Here is an 11,316-nt window from a genome sequence, read left to right as displayed (position 1 = left end):
GCAGGCTCGGCTGGGGAGCGCCGAAATGCAAACAGGTCGGACACAGGCAGGGAAGGATTAAGCGGACCAGTTCATGTGCAGTTAGGATTCCATTCCTAATTAGATTACCAAACCAGCAATCTAACTCGTCCTACTCCCTCCTGTGACTGCCACGGAGATGTACCCTGAACCTCAAAACGATGGTCTATTTCTACAAATACACAGAACTAAGGCATCAGCTCCGGGGGAACCCAACCCTTCGGATTCTGAGCTCAACACGGGACCTGCATTTTGAGGCAGCGAAGTATTTCCAGATTTGAGCCTGTATGTATGAATGTATTTTCTACAAGTTGTATAACTAAAGGGAATGGGAAAGAAATTTCTTTTCTTAAAAATCCTCGTTTGCATTAAATAACCCACGGGCCACGGCAGACAAAGCGCACGTAAAGGTACACCGCTGAGCAGGCAGGCGCGCAGCTCCAGCAAGGGAGGCCGGCGGAAGTGCTGCATGTTCCTTCTGAACAAAACCCCACTTGCAACATCTTCAGACACAAGAACTTAGTGAACAGCTACTAGTAAAAAAAAAAAGGGAAAAAAAAGGGAGGGGGGGGAAGGAAAAAAAAAAAGGAAAAAAAAAAGGGGGAAAAAAAAAGGGGAAAAAAAAAGGGGGAAAAAAAAGGGGGAAAAAAAAGGGGAAAAAAAAGGGGAAAAAAAAGGGGGGAAAAAAAGGGGGGAAAAAAAGGGGGGGAAAAAAAGGGGGGGAAAAAAAGGGGGGGAAAAAAAGGGGGGGAAAAAAAGGGGGGGAAAAAAAGGGGGGGAAAAAAGGGGGGAAAAAAAGGGGGGAAAAAAAGGGGGGAAAAAAAGGGGGGAAAAAAAGGGGGGAAAAAAAGGGGGGAAAAAAAGGGGGGAAAAAAGGGGGGGAAAAAAAGGGGGGAAAAAAAGGGGGGGAAAAAAGGGGGGGAAAAAAGGGGGGGAAAAAAGGGGGGGAAAAAAGGGGGGGAAAAAAGGGGGGGAAAAAAGGGGGGGAAAAAAGGGGGGGAAAAAAGGGGGGGAAAAAAGGGGGGGAAAAAAGGGGGGGAAAAAAGGGGGGGAAAAAAGGGGGGGAAAAAAGGGGGGGAAAAAAGGGGGGGAAAAAAGGGGGGGAAAAAAGGGGGGGAAAAAAGGGGGGGAAAAAAGGGGGGGAAAAAAGGGGGGGAAAAAAGGGGGGGAAAAAAGGGGGGGAAAAAAGGGGGGGAAAAAAGGGGGGGAAAAAAGGGGGGGAAAAAAGGGGGGGAAAAAAGGGGGGGAAAAAAGGGGGGGAAAAAAGGGGGGGAAAAAAGGGGGGGAAAAAAGGGGGGGAAAAAAGGGGGGGAAAAAAGGGGGGGAAAAAAGGGGGGGAAAAAAGGGGGGGAAAAAAGGGGGGGAAAAAAGGGGGGGAAAAAAGGGGGGGAAAAAAGGGGGGGAAAAAAGGGGGGGAAAAAAGGGGGGGAAAAAAGGGGGGGAAAAAAGGGGGGGAAAAAAGGGGGGGAAAAAAGGGGGGGAAAAAAGGGGGGGAAAAAAGGGGGGGAAAAAAGGGGGGGAAAAAAGGGGGGGAAAAAAGGGGGGGAAAAAAGGGGGGGAAAAAAAGGAGGGAAAAAAAAGGGGGGAAAAAAAGGGGGGAAAAAAGGGGGGGAAAAAGGGGGGGAAAAAAGGGGGGGAAAAAAGGGGGGAAAAAAGAAAAAAAAAGAAAAAAAAAAGAAAAAAAAAGAAAAAAAAAAGGAAAAAAGCGAAAAAAAGCGAAAAAAGCAAAAGAAAGCAAAAGAAAGCAAAAGAAAGCAAAAGAAAGCAAAAGAAAGCAAAAGAAAGCAAAAGAAAGCAAAAGAAAGCAAAAGAAAAAGAAAAAGAAAGAAAAAGAAAGAAAAAGAAAGAAAAAGAAAGGAGCGCAGCAGAAAAGGCCTTCATCCAGCCCGCCCCGCCACGGCCCTCTCCCCGGGTGAGGCACCACTTCACCGGGAAGCCGAAGCCCCGGAGAGCTGCAGCAGCGGCCCCTCTCCCAACGGGCGGGCCCAGCCCCGAGGGGGGCCCCGCGCCGGCGCCCGACCGCTGCCGCCCGCTCGGGCCCGCCGCCCGGCCTCGCCCTCGGCGCCCCCGCGGCCGGAGGCGACTCTCCCGCCCGCTCCGGAGCGGCGCGGGCGGCGAGCCCTCCTCCGCCAGCCTCGCCCCGGGCGCGACCCGGGCGCTCGGCTCAGCGCCGGGGCCGTCCCAGGCACCGGCCGCCCCGCGCCGCCTGAGGCGGCCCCCGCCCGCCCCGCCGGGCCCCGCCCCGGGTCCCAGCCCGGCTCTTCCGGGTCGGGCGCTCCGGGCCCGCCTCACGCTACGGCGGCGGCGGCAGTGCTGGGGCTGCGGCGCGGCCATGCCGGCGGCGGGCGAGCGGAGCGCGGCGCGGCGGGAGGCCACGGGGCGGCGGCTGGCGCGGTTCGCGGCGCTCAGAGGTGGGGCGGCCCGGGGCGGGCGGGGGGCGGCGGTGGCCCGGCCCAGCCGAGCCGAGCTGAGCCGAGCCGAGCCGCCTTCGGCGTGGGGCTGCGGAGCGCACGCCCTGCCGCCGGCCCGCGGGGGCGGGGGTGCCCCGTCCGACCTCGGGACGCTTCGGGCTTCGGCGCGGCGCTCCGGCGGGGTCGGCTGTGCCTCCCCCCGGCGCGCCTGACGCGGCCGCCGCTCTGCCGACAGGGAAGGCCGCCCGCCCCGGCGAGTTCTGGGACGTCGTGGCGGTGACGGCCGCCGACGCGGAGCAGGCGCTGGGCTACCGACAGCAGCTGGCGGAGAAGCTGAGCAGAAAGGAGCTTCCGCTGGGGGTGCGGTACCACGTCTTCGTGGATCCACCTGGACCGAAAATCGGTGGGCACCCCTCGTCCCTCCCGCAGGGCGCAGCGGCGCGGGGGGAGCCCGGCACCGCCCGGGCAGGTGCGCGGGACACGGAGCGGGTCGCAGGCTGCGCGGGGGTAACTGCGCACCGCACGGGGAGCAGCACCTCGCGGTGTTCCTGCACGAGTTACACTCGCTCGATACGCTGTATCTTCGTTTAATATGTTTATTCTCATACATATAATGATGCTCATTTTCGGTCAGGTGGAAGCAGGCTTTGTGCTTATGTGCTATGACAGCTGTCTCCTGCAATGGAAGGGCTCCAAAATGCTGCTGAAGTCTGAAGTGTTAATTAAACCACAAACGTAGGTTCTAATGCCATTAAATAGTGTGAGGTTTTGATTCAGTCGTGCAACTGCTAGCATCGTGGGTTGGCTGCTTTTTCGGATTTAGCGTAAGTTAATTTTGGCCGTTGCGCTTCCTCTTGTACTATCTGGGACTCCATCGTGGTGGTTTTGAATGAGTGCATGTTGATGATGCTATATGGCTCTTCCGAGTGTATCGTATGGAATGCAGAATAACACTAACTCATGGTTTTTATAAATACGTACTTCTTACCTTAATCTGATTATTTAAACAATTTGAATATGTTTTAATATATTACCCAATGCACAGCAAAAACCTAGAATAAAGTAGTCTGACTGTCCATAATATCATCCTATAATTCTTAATACCTGTTCATTTCGATGTAGAAAATAATTAATCTCAGTAGTCTATCTGCAGTGTAAAATAATAGGCAGAGATTAATTTCCAGAAATCTAGCAATTATAAGTTGTAGGAGCACATAAAAATATCCCAAACCCTTTCCTTGTATCCCAGATGTTTTTCCTCATTTCCGTATTGTAAATGTCAGAAGTACTTCTGAACGCTTGCTTCAGGTCAGTAGTGAACTTTTGTGTGACTTGTTTCCTACTGGAGCTAGTTCTTACGGTTGAGTTACGGTCTGTTGAAATGACGAAATGCTCCAAATGCTGGGGCCTCAGAGACTGACGGGGAGGGGCAGACACGGTGTTTTCCCAAGAGCTGTCTGCTCAAGGTGCCCTCCCCTCTGAGCGCACAAGGCTTCCGAAGTGACTGTCCATCATCTTTGCGTGATTTTATCAGCTACAATACAGTAGAAAGACTGGTCGGTCAGAACTGGTTTAGGAAATTTCAGATAGATATCTGTGCATCCATTGACACTCGATTTGTTTAAAAGATCGTCTCTGCAGTCATAAAGACTGCTTTAAAAATACATGACGCATTTTCTACAGCAGAAGGCAGCATTTAGAACATGCTTCCTGATCACCCTGCCACAGCACCAGATCCCCGTACGCTTCATGTGTCAATGCAGATACTATTGGTGCTCTTCTCAGCAGATCCTGAAATATTTTTTCTTTAGGAAATGGTGGATCAACACTTCATGTTCTTCGATGCTTGGAAGATCTGTATGGTGATAAATGGACTTCTTTTATTGTGCTGCTAATTCATTCTGGTAAATTCTATTTTACATTTCACACACTAAAGCTGTACCCCTTTTTTTTTTTTCCTAAAAATGATATGATGGCAGAGTCAGAGTTCTGAAACACAGTTCCCTCAGAAAAGTAATTCCAAATGTATCTGATCTGATCATTTGAATTTAGATTGATATTTAGGAGATACTACTGTCACTTAAGCATTGCTCTCAGCACTTAAGTTGTTCGATCAAACAGTGGAGAAAGAAGTGTAATTCAGAGTATCTGAATTAAGCTCCTGCCTTGAAATACCCATTTAAGGAGCGTGGCCCTCTCTGTAGGGGACCTGCGGGTCCTCATAACTACAGGCAGGCTGAATACTTGCCGCCTTATCCAGTTAGTCAGAACGCTGCCAAAAGGTGCCTCAGTTCGGCAGAGGAGAAAGAAACGAGGAATAACAAGTCACCTGACCAAACCACTGCTTTTTTGACTTATGTCTGACTTAAAATTCCCAGCGAGGGTGTAGGGGTTCTCCTTTTTTTCAAGGGCAAAGCAGGTGTCATTTGCTTTCTCCACTTTAGTTACACACAAGTCCATATTCCAGCTCTGAAGCAAACTAAAGGTAATGAAATCAAACACAATTTTAATATAAGCTATTTAAGGCATGCTGAATTTTGGACATAAGGTCAGATCTACTTTGAGAAATGTTTGAGGAAGAATGGGTTTTGATTTTTTTTTTTACATCTGTCATTTTTTGAGGAATACTTGGTGTATGACCAAGCCGGGGGAGGGGTTTATACCTTTGCATATATGTAAAATAGCTGCATAGGTTTAGTTTTTGCTAACTTACATACAGTGTCTCCGTGTAATTAAAGATGTCTTTTTATTCAAGGTGGTTACAGTCAACGTTTACCAAATGCAAGTGCACTGGGAAAGATTTTCACAGCTTTGCCTTTTGGCGATCCCATTTACCAGATGTTGGAACTGAAGCTTGCCATGTACATTGATTTCCCCAGTCACATGAAACCGGGAATTCTCATTACGTGTTCGGATGACATAGAGCTTTACAGCACCGGAGTTACAGAAACCGTCGCATTTGATAAACCTGGATTTACCGCATTAGCTCACCCTTCAGATTTGACAGTTGGGACCACTCACGGAGTGTTCGTTTTAGATCCATCCAGCTTTTCAGGAGAAGGAGGACTTGCATACACGTCTTGCCATCGTTTCCTGCACAAGCCTGATATTGAGACGATGCGCCAGTGTGGTGCAGTATGCGTAAGAGGGAATTGTTCTCAGCTGCGTTCCTCTGGAGACCACAGTGACTCAGAAATGGACTCGGAGTGTGTGTATACAGACAGTATATTTTACATGGATCATAGCACTGCGAAACAGTTACTGACATTTTATAAGCAGATGGGCACTCTTTGCTGTGAAATAGATGCATATGGTGACTTCCTCCAGGCTCTGGGGCCTGGAGCCACTCAAGATTACACAAAAAATACCAGTAATGTCACAGAAGAGGAGTCACGGTTAGTAGAAGTACGACAGAAGCTACGCTCTCTTCTGAAAGGAACTATGTTTAATGTTATAGTCTTAAACAACTCTAAGTTCTATCACATTGGAACTACTCAAGAGTATTTGTTTCATTTTACATCTGATAGCAAACTGAAACGTGAGCTCGACTTGCTGTCTGTGGCTTTTAGCGTCTTTTCTGACGAAGCTGAGACCTTGGATCAATCAGCAAGTATCATTCAAAGCATACTTGAGCCTGGATGCTCTGTGGGAGCTGGATCCGTTATTGAATACTCTAGAGTTGGACCTGGAGTCTCAGTAGGGAAGAACAGCATTATTAGTGGATCACACATAAATTTGAAAGTAGACATACCTTCAAACTGTTTTCTGAGTTCATTAAGTATAAAAATTAACGATCAAGTAAAGTATGTAAGTATGGTGTTTAGCGTAGAAGAGGACTTCAAAAAGAGTGTGAAATTGTTGTCAGATATACATTCACTCAAGTTTTTTGGAGTCGGCTTACTAGAATGCTTGGACCTCTGGGGTGTAGAGGTTTCAGACCAGCTCTTCTCCAGTGAGAACACACGTTTGGGGTTGTGGACTGCTAGGATTTTTCCTGTTTGTTCTACTTTAAGTGAATCAGTTAGAATGTCGTTAAAAATGTTAAATTCTGTGCAGCACATGTCAGCTTTCAAATTGAACGCGTTTAAGCTCTTGTCTGTTGAAGAAATGCTCACCTACAAAGATGTAGAAGATATGTTGAAGTTTAGGAAGCAAATTTATGACAAAATCCGTCTACAAAGACGAAAAGAGAAGTCTGATTTGTAGAAGGAACAGTTTTGAACTGTTGAACAGATTTGAACAGATTTCCTGTTTTCATTTGTGGGCGACTGACAGCTTCCCAGCTTGTAAAAATCATAAGAAAAAAGTACACAGATCTTTTCTCTGATTTCATTGAAGTAGAAATAATGAAATTGCATTAACAACGTTGTAGCATAACATTAATAATGCAGCAAATGCAGATAAACTACTCTTTTGATGAAAGAAGTAATGAGATATTTCAGATCTCTGAAAACACTAATTGGTGATTTTTCTTGGGGTGCATATTATTATGTTTTGTAGTCTTTGTCAGTGAGAATACGATACAGAACAAATTAATTAGAAATTTGACTGAAAACTGCTTTAAAAGTTTTTCAAAGTAAACATTAGCTCCAGCATCGTAGAAAATTATATAGCAATAACTTATGTTTCTCTCTTTTCATGCTGCCTTTTTACAGTAGTGTTTCAAACAGGTAGAGATAAATTTATTAAAAGCACTTCTTAAATCAAGACATCTTGCCTTAAGCATTAATAATTTTCTTTCTCTTTTTTTTTTTGTTTTGTAATTTTTTTATACTTTCTTGTTTTTCATCAGAGGAAAAAGACTTGCATAAAAGAGCATTCTTTCCCTCGTGACTAACAATATTGGGGTCAAAACCTGGCATCAAGACATTATTTTTTTTTGTTGTTTTACTGTTAGTTGTTTGGAAGCTGGTAGTTTGATTGGGCAGCTACCAAATTTTTGTTATCCGCAGATTTACTGATCTGTGCCACATGGAAACCTACATTTCATATTTCTCTAAACTGAACTGTCAGAGTCCTTGGAGTGATGCTTAGTCCTCATGCAGACCAGTGGAGTAAACAACAACAGAGAGGTTAACTATTGTGAGTGGTACCGCGATGCACATCTTCAGAGAAGCACACGGTATCTAGTCTCCCTTCCCCTTCTCCACCCTTTACTAACAAAGATGTCCTTTCGTTTCTAGTTTAGGTGCCAAAGATCCAGCTCCAAATAGGTAAGGTGCTTCTTACACTTTCTGTTCTGGCTTGATCAAAAAGAAAAGCGTGTACAACTTTTTTGTGTGTACAACTCTAAATGCACTTTTCTCTGTTCCCTCTTCCCTGCTCCCCTTTTTTAAAAATATAGGAAGTGTCCTGCTAGGTCCTGCCAGTGCTCCGCCTAGCCCGGTATTGTGGCTTGGGCTGTGGCACCACAGAGATGCTGTGCAGGGAGGGCATGCAAGCCTAGCCAGTTCTGTGATCCTCTTTGTTTTCAACAGCTCATTACATAAACAATCAATATATACTTTAGTACCATGAGGTGGAAAAAAGCTTGTTCACACTTAAGTTTATATTCAGATACCTTAAATCATTTATTTTTAATTTTGCTTCTATAATGACTGCATTTTTAATTTTTCCATTTCATGCTATGTGCTGTGTATTTATCAATGTAATTAACTGCAAACACAATGCAGCTTCTTCTCTGGCGTTTACCTATGGGTTTTCATGTTTTATTTAATGTTTCATTATAAGCAATGTTTATCTCCCTACTGACTGAATTCCCTAGTGGCATCTTTCTTATGCCACCTACAAGGTAGTATTGTAATATCTCATGAATATTACGCAAGCTGGTTTAACCTTCAAGTTTCTTCCTCATTGATAAAGAAACCTTTCAAGAGACACAGTATTTTTCCTGAGGATCTCTTCTGAGCAAGAAGAGATAGGACGAGAGGAAATGGCCTCAAGTTGTGCCAGGGGAGGTTTAGACTAGACATTAGGAGAAATTTCTTTACTGAAAGAGTGGTCAGACTTGGAACAGGCTGCCCAGGGAAGTGGTTGGGTCACCATCCCTGGAGGTATTTAAAAGACGTGTGGATGAGGCGCTTAGGGACATGGTGTAGTGGGCATGGTGTGTTGGGTTGACGGTTGGACTCGATGATCTTAGAGGTCTTTTCCAACCTTCATGATTCTGTGATTCTAAGAAGAAATACAAAGGAGCTAGACATGGAGGTTGGGAATTGCTGACTTCAAAGGAATAAGGAGAATTTCTGAGCAAACAGGTTTTAAAAGTCATTATAAAATGCTGGTTTAACAATGGAAACAGCAGTAGGCTTCAGAACATTAAGGTACAAACGCATAAAGTCACAAAGTAAAAATAGTCATAGAACATGGAGCATGAAATTGTGGTTTGTATATCATCCTATTTGCGTAATCTATTCATCTATTGTTAGAGTGTACAAAATATTTTGGGAAAAACAAATGTTTGACATAGACTTTGTATCTTCAATTGGAGATCAAACTTTGTTCTGAAAAGACTTCTCTGATGATTGCTTTACTGCTAGTTAAGCTTTGTGGGTGTTAAGTAACAGTAAAATGAAGTTGCATTATTTTAACATGGTTATTCACTTTAACTGTTACAGTTGCATTTATTCTAAATTCCCGAAGTACCGTGTATTGATTTCATTACTGAAAGCAACCTGGATATAAATAGAAAATGGATTTGCTGACACATAAGTAATGGGAGAAAAGAATGAGGAAAAACATGCTGACTAACCAGCTTTTGGAAAGTGTTGATGGAATAGCAGCTGCTATGGTCTTGGAAGCAGTCTTCTTCCAAGGAAAAAACAAGAACAGGAGTGGAATCGTGGTCGTAGTCTTAGACTGCCGTGCCTGGCACCTGGGTCAGCAGGCTGCCTCAGGCTCTGTCAGTCCACCAAGCGCACCAGGAGAGGGAAGAGGTACTTCTTAGAATATTTCTCTCTCAGGTTTTCTTTCCTGGCGCGCTGCTGTCCCGCCTGTCCTGCCCCGGACTGCTCAGATGTGCTGGCCCAGCTGCAGCCGGGGCGGGCAAGAACTGCTCACACCCCTCAGAAAGTATTACCCTCTGGGATGTGCTGCCCACTACTGTCATTCCTTAACCTAGCCCCTGCGTCAGGATCATCCAAGCTGCTACGAAACGGTAAGCGTTGCACAAAAACTCTGTCCTTCTGACATACTGTGTTGGAGAGTGAGGTGTCGATTTGGCAGGGTGGTGGCCCCCCGTTTCACCTGGGCAGCCTGCAGGTCTGACCGTAGACCCAGGCTCGCGCTCTCGGGGTGCGTGGGGTGAGCCTGGTGGGTGCTGCTTAGGCTCCGCAGGGAAGCTGCAAGCAGTGAACGCTGATGACCGCCCCAGTGACACAACTCACAGGTAGCCGCTGGAAAGCTCGGCTGGGTCTTGCTCGCCGAGGGCAGTAACACTTCCACTGTGCTTAGTCCTGCTGCCAAGGGTCTACATGAGGAAAACGACTGTAAAGGTTTGCTGAAAGCGTTCTTTGGCCACGGCCCCGGAGAACGGCGCACAAAAGAGCTGGGTGTCAGCATCCCCAAAACGTGCGCTTGTCCTGTTCACGAGCTTCTCCGCAGTTCGTAGAGCGCAGCCCGTGAAGCTATTGCTTAAACAAATGGTGTCTGCATTTAAACACACCAAATGTGCGATCAGACACTGCTTCATTTATAGCTCTTAAAATATGTGGCTGAGTTGAATAGTTTGTGGCTAAACACTTCAGTGAGGAGCTAGAAATATTTTCTTAACCTTTGAATAAAGGCCTAAGATACCGTTTTTTTGCAAGCCTGTGAGGCAGGTAATGTCCAGTCTCATTTAACGGTTCTTAGCAGCATGTCAATTAACTGTCCTAGGATGTTAGGAAATAAAACATTTGATCTTGAGGCTAAGAACTTAATTAAAAAAAAAAAAATCGTTGTAATGGAATAAGCGTAATTTGATTTACTAGGTAAGAAACATTAGACTGCTTTAAGTCTTTATGCCACTCCTTTTAAGTCTTTATGCTTCCCTTTTACACTAAATATTTTTGTCTCAAATTTTAGAAGACAGATTTTGGTCAACGTTAGCCATAGGTAATGTCAGCAGGCGTAATGAATTTATTCCACAGATATCTAGATTCCGAAATATCTAGATTTTTCATTTTTAAACTACAATCAAGTTTAATGTAATATTTTATTAAAAACATTTTTGAAATATTTTATTTAATACAGACCTCTATTAATTATTTTCCCGTATGTTTTTATATCATATAGGGTTATGTGTGTGCATGTTCACACACATGTTCTGTAAATTCATTCTCGGACTCCACACTTCGGAATAAACACCCTTATTGAGCCACAGGAAGTACGTGTCTGCCCATGCAATTTCTAATGCAGCCATAGTCCTTTGTGGTCTTTCTTCCTATCAATAAACTTACCGTTGTGAAGTACGAGATTAGAAAGTTTATGGAAATATTCAGAGAAAATGGACCGTGCCATAGAGAACGTCAGTGCATGAAGATCGATAATGGTGTTGGCAATCCAGGCATCCATCTGTCCAGGGCTGGTGGAATTTAAAAATTAAAACACACATCCATTGCACTTTGACGAGTTTTGTTGAAAGGATTTGGTAGACATGAGGCATGTTTTTCTGCAGGCTTTTTTGTGAGTTTTAAATGCTGAAACGTGGCTTTACCCTGTCAAGCTACAGAAAGTAGCTAGTTTTGTTGGTTTTTCCTGTGTCAGCTTCAGAACAAAATCTGAAAGGCTGGAATGAATACCCTGTTTGATTGAAGTCAGGAGGAGTTTTGCTTTGGATTTAAGCAGGGGCCAGGATTTTGCCCCTGGCAAGCGTGTTGGTGGAGTAAAAGGTTTCTAGAGTCCAGAA

At 45.3% G+C, this 11,316-nt stretch overlaps 1 protein-coding gene across 1 annotated transcript; it reads left to right on the top strand.

The window, feature by feature from the left end:
• Window positions 1-2,350: 2,350 nt before the first annotated feature.
• On the top strand, window positions 2,351-7,123 carry FPGT (fucose-1-phosphate guanylyltransferase). The gene is made up of 4 exons (XM_075155520.1): window positions 2,351-2,429; window positions 2,665-2,832; window positions 4,241-4,333; window positions 5,185-7,123. The coding sequence occupies exons 1-4, from the start codon at window positions 2,351-2,353 to the stop codon at window positions 6,633-6,635; spliced, it is 1,791 nt and encodes a 596-aa protein (XP_075011621.1). The 3' UTR covers window positions 6,636-7,123.
• The last annotated feature ends 4,193 nt before the right edge of the window (window positions 7,124-11,316 follow it).

Source organism: Calonectris borealis, chromosome 8 (genome assembly GCF_964195595.1).
Source record: "Calonectris borealis chromosome 8, bCalBor7.hap1.2, whole genome shotgun sequence".
Taxonomy (NCBI): Eukaryota; Metazoa; Chordata; class Aves; order Procellariiformes; family Procellariidae; genus Calonectris; species Calonectris borealis.
Note: the sequence above shows the minus strand (reverse complement) of the source record. Positions and strands in the feature narration are given on the sequence as shown.